General features: G+C 45.6%; 1 protein-coding gene across 6 annotated transcripts in view; it reads right to left on the reverse strand.

The window, feature by feature from the left end:
- The window catches only part of trappc9 (trafficking protein particle complex subunit 9), a 504918-nt gene that overhangs the window by 395791 nt on the left and 92350 nt on the right, over window positions 1-16777 (reverse strand). For all 6 annotated transcript variants that reach the window (XM_055634173.1, XM_055634169.1, XM_055634171.1 and 3 more), the window contains one exon: window positions 13085-13248. In XM_055634173.1, coding sequence (XP_055490148.1) covers window positions 13085-13248 — 164 coding nt within the window. The remainder of the gene's footprint in view (window positions 1-13084; window positions 13249-16777) is intronic.

Below are 16777 nucleotides of genomic sequence, written 5' to 3' on the forward strand. Positions count from 1 at the left end.
CAGATGCAGAGGATCAATTTGTGTTTTGGGTCGAGACCCGACGAGAGGACACAGTGTAAGAGATTGAGAGCCAGTATTAAGTGGTCAGAGGGACGCGTGAGGAAAGAGCTCATTAGGCTTTCAGGCTGCAGAGAAGATTTAAAAGTATGGTGCCAGGACTAAAAGGTCTGAGCTATAGCGGGATATTAAGACTAATCCTTGGAACATAGGGGGCTGGGGCATTATCTTAGGGAGGTGTATTACTTCATAAGGGGAATATATGGGATGAATGAAAAGTTGAATTTCCCTCTCAAAGATAGCCTTTTGTTCAGATGTTGCAACAAATTGTTTAATTTGCTTTTAGAGATTAATTTTTTGTGTATTTCATCCAATAACTCAATAAGGCTAACCAAATTGCATTGTACTACAAGAAACATCACAACATGCAGGCCATTATTTAAACCTTGAATTCAGCGCCATAAGGTCAGATATTGACATCCTGTAAAGGAAGCCATTCATTAAACCAGACCTGCAATGGGGAACCTTTTCATGTTGGAATGCCGCATTAAGTTAGCTGTAATCTAATAAAGATGCATCCAAGAAACTTCAATTAGATATACTTGACTAATCTTTTAATGACTGTTGTGACTGCTTTTTGTGGGAAAGCATTTGAATATTTGGTTGCAAGGTGGAGGTACGCAGTTTCAGCTGATCTCCTAGATGGGTATCCGTCATTTGTGACCTTAAGGACGTCTTGATTTGGGTTAGTTAGGAAAATGTATATTCGCAGCAATAAGTGGTTGAAAAGCAAGAAAGCATTTTTCGGGCATGTTGCCAAAGACATGGGTATTCTATAGTATTTTTCTATATTTCAATCGGATCTTTCTTAGGGTCAAATAAGGACTTTAAAATCTGAAGAAGGGTTTTGGCCCGAATCGTTACCTATCTCCTTCGCTCCATAGATGCTGCTGCACCCGCTGAGTTTCTCCAGCATTTTTGTGTACCTAAGGACTTTAAAATGTCATCTTCCGAGAGCTCATTCAATTCCATCTGTAGTTCTTTAGGAACCTTGGAGACATCAACTAGGTGAGGTTGAAATGCTAATTTGAGTGTGATGTTGTGATTCTTAAAGTCATTGTATTCTTTAATTAATAAGTCTATAACAGCTGCGTATTCTTCAAATGATTCGCATGAATCCTCCTGCTCATCAATGACCTTCACTAACTGGGGAAAATGTTCATCCAAAAGTTCATTTTTAAGAAGAAGTTTGAAAAAAGATAGCTTTTTTCGAAATGCTTGGGTTTATTTGCCACATATCTATAGACTTACCTTGCAACTATAGGCTTATAATTTGAGCTTGCAAAGAAACATTCAAGTCATTTTGCTTTGACATGATATCACACAGAAATGCAGTGTTTCTATCGAAATCGTCTTTCAATAATTCACATTGCTGATTCTGTTCTTCATGGAATTTAACTATCTGTTCTCGCAAAGATAAAAAATTTACTAACAACTGTCCCTGCGATATCCAATGCCCTTTACAATGATACGGCAATCCACACCGAATGCTTCATCATCCAACTTTAGCATATTACGAAACTGACGATGTCGTGTTGCATTTGCACGAATTTAGTTAACAATACTTACAAACTTGTTGCAAAGTGTCACTTAAAATAGTAGATTTAGCACAGAGGTTTTGCTGATGTAAGATACAATGAAAAGAAATGAGAGCATCTGGATCTGATAATACCCTTTTTATCTGTGCAATAAACCCTTCACGTTTTCCTGTCATGGAAGGTGCACCATCTGTATATACACTCACTAAATGAACCAAATCCAGTCCAAGTTCACGACATTTATCTTGAAAGTTGTTGAAGAAATCTATTCCTCGTGTTCAACCCGTAAGAGTGCTCAAAGCGAGTAAAACCCATCTCGCGCGGTGCGAGTCGACCCACCAGTTAAAACAAATTAAACTCGTAGTAATCACGTACAATTAACGTAGCGGGAACGTCGGTACTCGTGGACGCAACTTAGCGACTCATGGCGCTACCGGCAGGTACCCGGGAAACTTGTTAACTCTTGAAAAACTTTAAACATGTTTAAAGATTTCCACGGGGTGACTTAGTACGGGAGACAAGTGTACTGACTGTGTGGGCAGACACTTTGGTAGTGATTGCCCATGGAGTTCACTGTCGAGGACTTCATAATGCAGAGAGCATTATAAACAGTGGAACGATTAACCCTAGAAAGGGGAGAGACTTCTCTCTGAGTTGGACCCAGGAAACTGAAGCAGGAATTTTCTTGAGATTATTAACGACAGATAAATGGATGGGAAGGGTTTAGAGGGCTATGAGCCACATGCAGGCAAATAGTACTACCCCAAGACGCTAACTTGGACGGCAAGGCCAAGCTGGGCCGAAGGACCTGTTTCCGTGTTGTACAGCACCATGACTAAGGCCTATCCAGTGGGATTGACATGTTTTGTATTTTTCCTTTCTAAAGATGCAGTGTATTTTGGTGACTATTACACACTGCAGACCAGAAGCGCCTTCAATACCCAGAGAGAAGGGATGGGCGGGTTAGGTAAGCAGGAGAGTGGGGTTGTTTGCAGTTGCAGAGGGGGCAAGGGCGGTACAGTTCCCAGTCTCAGCTCCTGTTCTACCGAGCGTGTGGACGTGGACGAGTGGCTTGGTTGGCGGTGGCCCATGGTGTGGCAGAGCCGGCGTGCCTGCTGACTCACATCCCCCCCGCCACCCCACCTTGGTCCGGGGCCACGCTGGGAGAGAGCCCCCGAGCACCTGCCCCGGGGCGACTGGCACTGATCTGCTGGCGTCGCCAACGTGAAGACTGTGCGAAGCCCCCACACCTGGTGCAATGGGCGGAGAGCTGGAGACACGAGGGAAGGGGTCACACACATGGCCGGGAAGCAGAGGGGTGGGGGTTGCGACAGACAGGGCCAACAATGAGATGGAGAAAGACAGAAACACCGACGTGCAAAGGAGACCTACAATAATGCATGATCTCTCTCGCATTATGGCGAGTGGTTGTCGCCTGCCCGCTGTTTCTGATGCTAAAGCCTTGGGATCGTTGCCCTTCGTGCTGCCGTGGAGGGGGAGGGCGGTATTGTACTGTTTGATCGCCCCCTGCTATCCCTCAGTATGGTCACTCAGCGGGCCAGGGAGAGACACAGCGGCTTTTGAGACTGGTGGGTAATCACTACCAAAGTGTCTGCCCACACAGTCAATATACCTCTCCTACACTTGTCCCCCGTACTAAGTCACCCCCCCCCCCCCCCTCCTCCCCCCCCCCCCCCCCCTCCCTCCCCCCCCCCCCCCCCCCCACCCCACCCCAACACAAAGACGCAGCAGAATTTTTGAAATGTCTTCCCGTCACCCATTCCTTCTCTCCAGAGATGCTGCCTGGCCCGCTGAGTGACCATATTGAGGGAATTCCCACGTATATGAAGCAGTGAGAAACGCTCTGGCACTGGACGGTGCGCATTTTCCCTTTGTAGGTCAAATCAATAAATGCGGCTGCGCTGAAACAGGCCTTCATTCATGGTTGGCTCAAGAGTAACACGGGAGAGGAACTTGGTAACTTGAGAGAGGAACATGATACATTGCAGAAATGAGAAGTAAATGGCAAACTTAGACATACACGTGGGAACTCGTTCAAATTCGTGAACATAAACTTGGAATCTCGTAGACAAGCACGAGTGTGATTTTTTTTTTTCACTCGGGATCACTCGTGGGTGGACTCGCACCATGAGACAGGGCCATAACTTCATAGCAAAGAAAATCTTCTGTTATGGTCCGAATGAAGTATAAAACCTGCGCCGAGTCAGTAGTTGATTCATCCAAAGTGATTGAATAATATATATTTACCTTTTGGAGTATTGCGTGAAGTTGTTCTGTTAAGTTGAGGGCTAATTCATGCTGCCGATCAGTTATAATTCTCCTTGAAAGAGGCAGTTGTTTGTACTTTGAAACCTTATCGGGGTCTAAGTATCCTACAACTTCGACAAAATGCATTCTGCCCCCAGGCCCACAGCCAGTGCAAAACTCAGCTCAGCTCTGCCTGTCCCACCAGTTTAACCAGCAGCCATGTCTGGATTGAGACGGGGCTGTAGGTGAGACAGGCAGCTGAGCTGCATTTAGCGCTGGATTGAGCTGAAAATACCGTTCACAGAAGCCTCCGAAGCCTCGCATGTGTGTGAGTGTACATATGCGCGCGCGGCCGCCAAGATATTCTGTCCGCGGTCCCCTCCATATTTTGGTTGCGATTTCTGTGCCTGACATGTTGTACGAGGAGCGCTGGCCTTCCTTCCCACCTCCTCTGCCCATTCCTCTCTCTCTCTCTCTCATACGCCCCCCTCCACTCCCCTTATCCTGAGAGCCCTCCTCTTCATCCTGCACTGATCCCCATTCCTGTCTCTATTCAGTCCTCACTGACATCCCCACTCCCCCCCCCCCATCTATTTATCATGCACTGATCTCCCTAGCCACCTCGCATTGATTCTCCTGCCACTCCCCATCAATCCTACACTGGTCCCCCAATTCATCCTGTACTGACCCCCTTCCCATCCATCCTGCACTGCTCACCCCTTCATCCTGCACAGATCCCCCCCCATTCAACCCCACTGACATCCTCCGCGGTCTCCCCTCATAATTTTACCTACTCCAACCAACACTCACTAATTCCCCTGCCTCAATCCATCCAATCCACACCGATTCATACACCCCCCCCCCCCCCCCCCCCCGACCCTATTGTGCTGGAAATGTCTTCAGAGCTAACATTGACTATGTTTGATAACGGAATGTAATCAAATATGTTTTAATTCCCAATGTTATTTGTTTTAATCCATAAAGATGGATTAATTAAATTTTGAACACGTGAAACATTAAAACCGCAGTGTTCGATTGTCACTGACACGTTATTACGGAATTAATTTTAATGGCAAATCAATGCTGTTAATATGGAGTATCAGTACTGTAGTTATTTAATGAACAACATTCACAATTATACGTTGGATTTATCCAGGTTTTATTTCTACAGTCAGTCATATACATCACAAATTTGGTCGGGATATTTCAGTTGAAATTTTAACGTTAATTCTGAAGTGGGACTGATGGAAAAAGCGTTTATCAACAATTTTTTATTAAATGGTGCTTACAAACTGGGTATCTTCATTGCCACATACATCTAATCTGAATGTCTGGTAATGTGGCGTCTTGACACCTTTAAATATATTACCAAACATTTGCTGCATTTATGTCCTTTGGCCATCTCTTGTTAGTTAGTGTAATGTCAGATGGGTATAGTCAGTTTTGTCAGCTATTATCATAAAATGCCTTTAGAAAATTCCTTGTAACCTGTATATTTTGTTGTGGATAAATTATGTAGGAAGCGAGAGTGTTTCTGTACCAATAGCAATAACGACCCATGCTATGGCAATGTCATGATAATGTTCGGTCCTTCACAGAAAACATGCTTGTAGTGTGCATGGTTAAGCATATATGTTATCAAGGTCCAGGATTTATTGACACAGGTTGATCATACGCTGAATAATCCAACCACATTTTTGTTTGGAAGTGGAAAGAAATAATAAAAATTGCATTCATTGCAATGTGTAAAAAGAGTTGAGATACCGTATTATAATTTTGCTGCATGTCATTGTGGTATATATCATGTCTTGATTGGTGAATATGTTAGTTTGTGACTTTATTTGAAGCAGAAATAATATGTGAATGCATAATTCCGACTGGTAACTGTGCACTTCGTCCGAGCACGCGTCATGCAAGCCGTCTTAAATGACCACCTAAAATGTCATTTGGCAACCTAAAAAGCTACCAAGGTTGCCCGGCTGGCAACAGGGAAAAAAGGTTAAGCGAGAGCCCTGTTTCAGTCACAATGGCATCCCGAAGAATGGGATTCATTTTCATTAAAAACCGTAATTTTCAAAAACACTCAGTTTTAATAAAATTCTTCTTTTTCCTTAACAGCTAACATTGTGTTTAGGTTATTTTTTTTTTGTTATTGGATTTTCATTGTGGGACAGGGGGGTGGTTTCATTTTTTTTTTTTAAATCACAATTTTCATTATGGGAGATGGGATAGGGGGAAGGTGAGGAGTGGGATAGAGGGAGAGGAGGGAGGTAGGGAGGGAAGAGAGGGGAAGGTGACAAGGGAGAGCGAGGGAGGAGGGGGGGGGAGATAGGGGGGAGAGAGAGTAGTGTGGGAGGTAGGGAGTGGGGCATAGAGGGAGAGGAGGTCAGTGGTGGAGGTGAGGAGGGAGAGTGGGGGAGTGGGATAGCGGGGAGGTGAGGAGTGGGGTGGGGGGGGGTAATCCTCATGATTACTTTGGCAGTGGTCCTTCATGATCTTGCTGGCTCTGGATCAGCACCTCCTGGTGCATAGGACCTGCAGAAAGGGGGGGGTGGGGGGGGTGGGAGTGTAGTTAACGTGGTGCGTTCAGCCGAACGCACTACTCTCTGCAGGGCCTTCCTGTCCTGGGCAGAGCTGTTTCCAAACCAGAAAAAGATGTTTCCGGTCAGGATATTTTCTACAGCACCAGAGTAGAAGGATTGAAGGATCCTCAGAGAGACTCTAAATTTCCGCAGCTGCCTGAGGTGGTAATGGCGCTGCCTTGCCTGTCTTACCAGTGCGGCAGTGTGTGTTGTCCATGTGATGTGGACTCCCAGGTATTTAATGCTGCTCACTCTATCCACAGTAGTCCCATAAATCCCTAGTGGCGTGTACTTCCTTGGTTGTTGTGCCCTTCTAAAGAACACAATCAGGTCCTTAGTTTTTGTGCCATTCAAGAGGAGGCTGTTATTCTGACGCCAGAGTGCCAAGTCAGCCACCGCGTCCAGGTAGGCCTTCTCATTGTTATCGGAGATCAGGCCCACCACCACCGTGTCATCAGAAAACTTAATGATGGAGTTGGAGCTGATCCTGGCCACATAGTCATGTGTGTACAGGGACTACAGTAGGGGGCTGAGGACGCAACCCTGGGGGGATCCTGTGTACATGGTGAGGGGGTTGGAGGTATGTCTACCCATCTTGACCACCTGGGGCCTGGCAGTCAGAAAGTCCAGGACCCACGCACACAGGGGAGTGTTCAGTCCCAGTTCCAGCAGCTTATCAGCAAGTTTGGTGGGGACTATGGTGTTGAAAGCTGAACTGAAAGCACTGAACAGCATCCTCACATAGCACCCCTTCTGGCTGTCAAGGTGAGAGAGTGGTGTGCAAAACATGGGAGACCTCATCATCCGTGGATCTGTTTGGACTGTATGCGAACTGCAGCGGATCCATGGTGTGAGGGAGGAAGGCACAGATGCAGTCATTGATCATCCTCTTGAAGCATTTCATGACCACTGAGGTGAGGGCACCGGCCGGTAGTCATTCAAGCAAGCTGGAGGCATTCTTAGGCACTGGTACAATAGTGGATCTCCTGAAGCAGGTAGGGACCACGGACTTGGCCAGGGAGAGGTTGAATATTGTGGTGAACACTGGAGCTAGGTGATCAGCACAAGACTGTAGTACTCGCCAAGATATACCATCTGGGCCTACAGCTTTCCTCGTGTTCACACACGCAGAGCCCTCCTCACGTCGTGCTCGGACACCGAGAATGTGTGCACATCCCCAGCAGTGTGCCTCACTCCAGCCTCGCTGGCCAGCGTGCTGACAATGTTGTTGTTAGCCAGCAAGCTAGGGGTGTTGTTGTCTGCCTCAAATCGTGTATAGAAAAGAGTTCAGATCATCCACTAAGGAGGTGCTGGCACTCCCGGTTGAGGGGGGGCTGCTCTGGTAATTTGTTATAGTACGTAGCCCCTGCCATAGGTGTCTGGTGTCACACTGCTCCAACAGCATCCTGTCCCTGTACCTCCTTTTTGTGTCCTTCACCATCCTTCGCAGTGTATAGGACTCTGCCTTGTAGTCATCCATGCTGCCGGATGCTAAGCTGGAGTTATAAGCAGCGGTGCAAGCATTCAAAGTAAAGCGAATGGACCGGTCAACCCAGGGTTTTTGGTTAGGAAAGAAGCTAACCCTTACCGTGGGGACGATGTTGTCGGCTAGTGTTGCTATGAAGTCCGTGACAGCTTCCGCAAACTCACTGACATCTCTGGAACTTGATTGGAACATATTCCAGTCGACATCACTCAGTGCATCCTGCAGCATGGCCTCTGACATCCCTCGTCATGGCTGCTTCCCGTACTATCCGTTGTTTATACTCCGGCAGCAGGAAAATGACGGCATGGTCAGATTTTCTAAAAGGAGGGACTGAAACGGCCTTATATTCTTTCCTGAACGGTGTGTAACAGTGGTCCAAAGTTCTTTCCCCCCTGGTGACACGCGTGATGTGTTGACAGAAGTTACCTATAACTTTTGAGATTCGCCTTTTTGAAATCCCCAACCACCACCATAGCCGCGTCAGGATGCTTGTTCTGACATAACACATCGTGTAGGACCTATAGTGCCGTGTTGGTGTCCGCATGCGGTGGCTGTTATGATGACTGAGCTGAACTACCGGGAAAGGTAGAATGGACTGCATGAGATCGAGTCCAGGTTCGACGAGCATGTACGAGAAAGCATCTTAATATTCTTAGGGTTGCACAAGTCGCTGTTGGTCATGAAGAAAACCCCTCCACCCTCAGATTTTCCAGACTATTCCATTCTATCCTCACGAAAAACAGAGGAGGACTCGGTTGGGTATATTACTTGATCTTTCACCAGCCAGGTCTTCGTCAGACAAAAGATGTTGGTCTCTTGTGTCCCGCTGGAATCTAATCCTCGCCCTGAGATCATCTATCTTGTTTTCCCGGGACTGGACATTAGCAAGAAGAATGCTGGGAAGAAGAGGACAGTAGGCTTGAGCTTTTAGCCTATTCCGAATCCCCCTCCGCTTACCTCAATGTTTTTTTCTGCCGTTTTCCCCAGAGATGCGCTCCCATTGTTGTTGCTGCGGCTCGCTCTTATGATCTCTGCCGGCCACGCTGGATCGGTGGATAAAATGTCCAAAAAACCTTTGGTTACGCTAATGTAAGTTCAAAGGTGTTTTTCGATCGTGGAGTGTTAGTGCTGACGTGTTAGCAGCAAGAAAGATATTAAAAATAAACATGTTTAAAAAAATGCACAATCTCCGCGGAGTTACCACGACGGAGACTGTACACGGCCGCGCCATCTTATCAGAGTGAAGGGAGCTCAGATTTCTGGCTTTACCATTCTAGTGAAAAGATTTTGCTCACACCCATAATTAAGATGGTTGTCCAGAGTTCAATTTTCACCAGTGATTTAACTTCTGCATTAAAATTGCCACAAACACCAAGCTAATTTTCAGAAGAGTTGTAGATACAAGGAACTGCAGATGCTGGTTTTCCAAAAAAAAGACACAGTGCTGGAGTAACTCAGGTAACATTTCTGGATATGGAAAGGTAACAAAGTTGCAAGTCGGGACCGTTCTTGCGGAGGTGTGGAGAAAAAGCTGGAAGAGAAGACGTACAAGACAAAGCCTGCGAGTGATTGGTGGATACAGGTGAGGTGAGGGGGGGGTTTATGGCTGGCAACCGGACCTTGACGGACTGAGCGCAAGTGTTCCACGCAAGCGTACCCCCCCCCCCCCCCCCCCCCCAAATCAGTCCTAACAAGGGTCCTGACCTGAAACCTCACCTATCCATGTTAGAGTCACAGAGTCATAGAGTGATCGTGTGGAAACAGGCCCTTTGGCCCAACTTGCCCACACCGGCCAACAATGTCCCAATTACACTAGGCCCACTTGCCTGCGCTCGGTCCATATCCCTCCAAACCTGTCCTATCCATGTACCTATCTGTTTCTTAAATGATGGGGATAGTCCCAGCCTCAACTACCTCCTCTGGCAGCTTGTTCCACACACCCACCACCCTTTGTGTGAAAAAGACACCCTTCAGATTCCTATTAAATCATTTCCCCCTCACCTGAACATGTCCTCTAGTCCTCGATTTCCTTACTCTGGGCAAGAGACTGTGCAGCTACCCAATCTACTCTCCTCATGAATTTGTCCAGCTCTGTAAGATCACACCTCATCCTCCTGCGTTCCATGGAATAGAGTCCCAGCCTACTCAACCTCTCTCTATAGCTCACATACTCTCGTATTGGAAACATCCCCGTAAATCTTTTCTGAACCCTTTCAAGCTCAACAATATCAGGGAGGAATGGGGGGGGGGGGGGGGGGGGGGGGGGGGGGGGGGGGGGGTGTGTGTGTGTGTGTGTGTGTGTGTGTGTGTGTGTGTGTGTGTGTGTGTGTGTGTGTGTGTGTGTGTGTGTGTGTGTGTGTGTGTGTGTGTGTGTGTGTGTGTGTGTGTGTGTGTGTGTGTGTGTGTGTGTGTGTCAAACTGTACAGAAGCTATACATAGAAAATAGGTGCAGGAGGAGGCCATTCGGCCCTTCGAGCCAGCACCGCCATTCATTGTGATCATGGCTGATCATCCCCTATCAATAACCCGTGCCTGCCTTCTCCCCATATCCCTTGACTCCACTATCCCCAAGAGCTTTATCTAACTCTCTCTTAAATCCATATAGTGACAATCATCACACAACATTGCCCTCCAACATTTCTTTAATTTCCATACTTCTTTCTCAAATCTAGTGCAAACTTCTTAAAACAATATTTCATCACTATTATAATTTGAGGGTAAATGTAAGCTAATTTAGAGCAAGTGATGTGACTATTTGTATTTTTGTATTTCTTTTAATAGTAACCACTCCACTTAGCATCATAAGCAAATATTGACAAGAAAAGAAACAGAGGCACAGCAAGATGAATGAATTTATTGGTTCACTCACAAAGTGGAAAATGTTAGAACCAACAGTTCAGTTAAAACTGCACAATGGCGCAGCGGTAGAGCTGCTACCTTACAGCGCTAGGGACACGAGTTCGATCCTGATCTTGGGTGCAGTTTATATGGGGTTTGCATGTTCACCCTGTGACCATGTGCGTTTTCCCTGGGTGCTCCAGATAAGTAAGTAAGTTTATTGGCCAAGTATTCACATACAAGGAATTTGCCTTGGTGCTACGCCCACAAGTAACAACATGACACACAGTGACAGTTACGAATGACTCAGAGAACACTAAACATTAATAATAATAAAACATTAATGATAAAACACCATTGATCAAGCATGTGAACCAACAAAATACCAGATCAAAGGGAGGCTACAGTTTTTTGGCTGTTGAGTAGAGCAACTACTTGTGGATAAAAACGGTTTTTATGTCTGGCTGTGGCAGCTTTGACAGTCCAGAGTAGCCCTCCAGAGGGTGCCACCATCGGTCATTCAAAGAGTTTGTGGCCAGGGTGAGAGGGGTCAGAGATGATCTTGTCCACTCACTTCATGGCCCTTGCAGTGTACAGTTCATCAATGGAGGAAAGGTTGCAGCCAATAATCTTCCCTGCTGATCGGACGATTCACTGCAGCCTCCATGTGTTGTGCTTGGTGGCTGAGCCAAACCAGACCATGATGGAGAAGGTGAGAACAGACTCTACGATGGCCGTGTAGAATTGGACCATCATTGCCTGTGGCAGATTGTGCTTCCTCAGCTGCCGCAGGAAGTACATCCTCTTTTGTGCCTTTTTGACTGTGGAGTCAATGGTAGGTCCTTGGAGATGGTGTTTCCCAGGAACTTAAAAGACTCCACAGATGTGACTGTGGTGTTGTTGATGGTGAGTGGGGTGAGGAGGGGGGGGGGGGGGGGGGAGGGGGAGCTCTCCTAACGTCTACAATCAGTTCCACTGTCTTAAGAGCATTGAGCTCTAGGTTGTTGCCATGGCACCAGGACGCCAGCTGTGGCACTTCCTGTCTGTAAGCAGATTCTTCCCCATCCTGGATCAGTCCAATCAGGGTTGTGGCGTCCGCAAACTTGAGAAGCTTGACAGAGGTGTCTGTGGAGGTGCAGTCGTTGGTGTAGAAAGAGCAGAGGAGAGGAGACAGTACGCAGCCTTGTGGTGCTCCTATGCTGAGTGTTTGCGGGTCCGAGATGTGCTTTCCCAACCTCACATGCTGCTTCCTGTCTGTCAGGAAGTTGGTGATCCACTGACAGAGGGGTTCAGGCACAGTTAACTCGGAAAGTTTGGAGCGTAGTAACTCTGGCACAATGCTGTTGAATGCAGAGCTAAAACCAACCAACAGGATCCTCGCATGGGTCCCCTGGCGGTCTAGGTGCTGTAGGATGAAGTGCAGGCCCAGGTTGACTGCATCATCCACAGATCTATTGGCCCGATATGCAAACTGCAGAGGGACCAGCAGGGAGTTTTGTGAATTTTTTCAGCTTGGCCAACACAAGACTTTCGAGTGTCTTCAAGACTACAGAGGTCAGTGCGACAGGCCTGTCGTCATTAAGCCAAGATGCCCTCCATATTCCAAAGACATACAGGTTTGTATGTTATTTGGTTTCTTGTAAATTTTCCCAAGTGTGGAGGATAGAAGTATAGGTAAATGCTGGTTATAGAAGTATAGGTAAATGCTGGTTATTTTACAGAATCAGTGGGCCGCAGGGCCTGTTTCCATGCTGTATCTCTAAACTCAACCAAACTAAGCAGCAATAATTTAAAAGTGTGGAAGTAGATAAATTAATAATAAACTATATGTCAATTTATAGTCCCCCCCCCCCCCCCAAAAGACAGTTAGCAGCAATGGCAGGGTTGTTGGCTTTGGTCTTTCTGCTGTCCAAATAACAACTTTGGTTCCAGCTAAACTCATCTAATCAACAAAGTAGAAGTTACTTGTAATTGACAGATGGTATTTCTCATTACGTTTATGTAGAAATATGTACAAGTATATCTTAAATACACCAGAAATACAGATTATATATTATTTATTTCCTTAATATTACAGATAAAATTAAATCTACAGATTATGCAGTCTATAATATATGCACCAAATATATATAATGAACACTTTCAATTCAAGCAAACTTAATTTAGAGCAGCATAGCATTTAAACATACGTGAAGTTTAAGGCCTATTAATAAATTCCCAACTAGGACGTTTCTGGAATATTAAAGCATTAAGATCCATTACGATCATACGAGAAGAAACAAGCATTCTTATTCTCAAGACAAATAGATACTAACCTTTGTCATTTAGGTTCTTTGCAGAGATCTCTAACGTTTCCAAAGGTTCTGTACCAATATTCTCCAGTTTGATAGTCAGCTGTTGCAATTCCCCATTGAAGAGTTGAACAGATGCACTACTAAATATCTCATCACCTGACAATGGCACCAGTGTCTGAGCAGATCTAAATTTAAACATTAAGTAGTATCAGTGCGTTATAGGTTTTGCACAATTATCAGTTTAAAAAAAGTCACTACTAATTAGTAACAGCGAGCAAGAGTAAAAGAGCTTGCTTTTTTTAAATGCCTCTTATAAATTGGAACTATAATACATTTTTATTGAAAGTAACATTTGATGAAAACATATTTGAAAATCATAAATAACTATAACTTAGCTCATTAAAATAATACATTTCATAAGTTCAAGCAGCATGCAACAGTACATCAGTACAGGTGCACAACCGTTTATCCGAAGATCCAAATAACGAAAAGCTCCGAATAGCGGACATTTTTTCAGTCCTTGAAGAAAGGTCCTTGAAGACGTTCACCGAGGGCGGCCCGCAGAGGTGACAGCGGAACCTCCGGTCGGTCCTCGAAGAAAGGGGAACTAAATCCCCATTCATAAAAGAGGTGAGGGTATATTGCGCGGGAGGGTTAATAATTGATAATCTGCTGCTGCCTGCCCGCTGAGTTAAAAAGTTCCCACGGTAGACTCACGATACACAGTGTATCGTGAGTCTTGCGTGGGAACGTTTTAACTCTGCGGGCAGGCAGCAGCAGATTGTCGCTCCCTTCAGTTTCACCCCACCTACACCCCTCTGCTTCCCCGCCATGTGTGTGACCCCTTCCCTCCACTCTCCAGTTCCCCGCCCATTGCACCGGTGCGGGGGCTTTGCACTGTCTTTACGTCGGCGGTGCCAGCAGGTCAGTGCCAGTCACCGGAGACGTCAGGACCAACGGGACACCGACCCCCAGGCCCACTCAAAGCACGGAGATCCCAGAGACCCACAGCCAGCAGCAGCCCAGCCCCGTTCCAACTCCCGAGGAACACGCTTCCCGTAGAGACAGAAGCTGATGATGTGCAAGGTACGTCTTGTTCTTGGGGTTGCAGATGAGGGGGCGCAGCTCGGGCTGTGGGCGAACTGCCACTTGTCGCTGTAGCGGCCCATCGGGGAGCGGGTTCCTGTTGGTCCTGATGTCTCCGGCCACCCCCCTGGACAGGAGCTGAGACTAGGAACTGTACCGCCCTTTCCCCCTCCCTCTGCAACTGCAAACAACCCCACTCTCCTGCTCACCTGCAAGGGCGGTACAGTTCCCAGTCTCAGCTCCTGTACAGGGGGGGTGGCCGAAGACGTCAGGACCACCAGAAGCCGCTCCCCGATGGGCCGCTACGGCGGCAAGTGGCAGTTCGACAAAGCCCGAGCTGCGCCCCCTCATCGAGACACGGACCCCCAGGCCCACTGCAAGCACGGAGATCCCAGATCAGCAACTCCAGCCCAGCCCCACTCCAACTCCAGAGGAACGCGCTCCCCGTAGGGGCAGAAGCTGATGGTGTGCAAGGTACGTCTTGTTCTTGGGGTGGCGCAGCTCGGGCTGTGGGCGAACTGCCACTTGTCGCCGTAGCGGCCCATCGGGGAGCGGATTCCTCTGGAGTTGGAGGGACAGGGAGACACAGCGGCTTTTGAGAATGGTGGGCAATCACTTCCAAAGTTCTGCCCACACAGTCAGTACACCTCTCCTATACTTGTCTCCCGCACTAAGATTATCTCGCAGAGAATGATCCCAGCCTAACCCTCCCTATTCTCTCCTATTCTGCAAGAAAAAACTACATTGAAGACTCAAACTCGCGATCGAGTAACTGCCAGGGTCGAGGCGCAAATTCGCGACCTTGCGGATATGAGCCGAGCACTCTACCACTGAGCCAGCCATTAAAATCTACACTAAAAATCTTCCAATCCGAAAGCCGAAAAATTCCAAATTACGAAAAGTGTCTGGTCCCAAGGCTTTCGGATAAAAGGTTGTGCACCTGTAGTACTTACTAAATGCTTGAAGGATTTTCAGACTGAAGCTACAATCATACAGTGCTATGCAGAGTTAATTTGTCCTATGAAAAGGTCATCATCCTAAAATGTTAAGTCTCTGTCCATAAATGTACCACTAGCATTTTTTGTATTTGATTTGAATTATTTAGCACATAAAGGTAGGCACAACAAACGGCAGTTGCTGGAATCTGTAAGAGAGAGAGCAGCTGGAGGAACTCGGCGGATCAGGCGATAAATGTGGAAGGAAATTGACAGCCGACTTTTTGGGTCGAGACTCTTTATCCAGATTGCCTGGTCTTGAAGGGTCTTGATCCAAGCATCAACTGTCCATTTCCTTCCACAGACACTGTCTGACCTTTTGAGTTTCTCCAGCCATTCTACTTTGTTGTGTTCTTTTGCATTTAATGTTGTTAAATTCTACTTAACCATTAACATTCTATTAAAATTTCTCTTCTGATGTTGGATATTATTCCATATAAATCTTGAAATAATTAGGGAATATATTTTCTAAGAAATATTTTTTTTCTGATCAAAAAGTATAGAATATAGAGTCTTCAGTCACTGTCAGTTCACCGGCTTTCAGATGTTAGTGAATAGCTCCCTCTGTGGGTATAACATACCCAGCCCATAATTTTTTGCAATAGTAACAATACAGAAAATGCTCAAAATATCTCACTCTGCAAGTCAGGCATCATCTGTGGTTCAAGAAACAGAGATAATGTCTCAGGTCAAGGAGCCCTTCATCAGAAACTTGTTTGAGGCCGATTTAATATTTTGATTTCAAAAGCATAAATTATTGTTATTTCAACTCCTACTATTTTATACAAATAAACAATTACTTGCAGCAACAATATTAATAAAAGTGTTTAATTTCTCTTCAAATTGTTTTGCATCTTTGTGCCAAATCTTGATGAACAACTTGCTTTATAAACTTTAAATAACTGGTGGACAATTAGTTCCAAGAGCTTTATAATTTCTTAATTTTTAGAAAAATAGAAAGCATATGGTGTCTCGGTGTTTTCCATTTGGTGCCAAATCCTAGTTGTTTTTTTTGTTTGGCATTACCTCAAAGCTTGATTGAATTTTCTTTTGCACGTTTAATTTTTGAAAAAGTAATGATTTAAAAATAAGGAACTAGGAAGCAAAAGCTGGCAAATTGCTGCATCGGCTTAGTACTTGTTTAATAATGCATATAAAGAATATAAATTCAGTCAGTCAATGTGTTTTTTCAAGTCTAAATTTAAGATCCATTTTCAGTTTGCTGCCAAATTTTATAAAGCAAATTGCTCACCAGGATTTGGCACAATGATGCAAAATAATTTGAAAAGGAATTCAATGCTTTTACTTTTCTAAGATGATTTCTGTAAAACCCTTAGAAGTAATTGTCTAACAATTATTTAAGAAAGAACTGCAGATGCTGGAAAAATCGAAGGTAGACAAAAATGCTGAAGAAACTCAGCCGGTGAGGCAGCATCTATGGAACGAAGAAATAGGTGATGTTTCGGGTCAAGACCCTTCTTCAGACTTTAATTTATTAGTTGCAATGGTAAAAAAAAAAATCACATGGTGCTCATGCTTTTTAAATCAAAATGTCAAAATCCATCCAAGCAGACAATTTGCTGCAACAAACAGCTCTAGCTGAATGAAAATCTGTGAAACCAGGAGAATAGCA

This window comes from Leucoraja erinacea, chromosome 4 (genome assembly GCF_028641065.1).
Source record: "Leucoraja erinacea ecotype New England chromosome 4, Leri_hhj_1, whole genome shotgun sequence".
NCBI classification, from domain to species: domain Eukaryota; kingdom Metazoa; phylum Chordata; class Chondrichthyes; order Rajiformes; family Rajidae; genus Leucoraja; species Leucoraja erinaceus.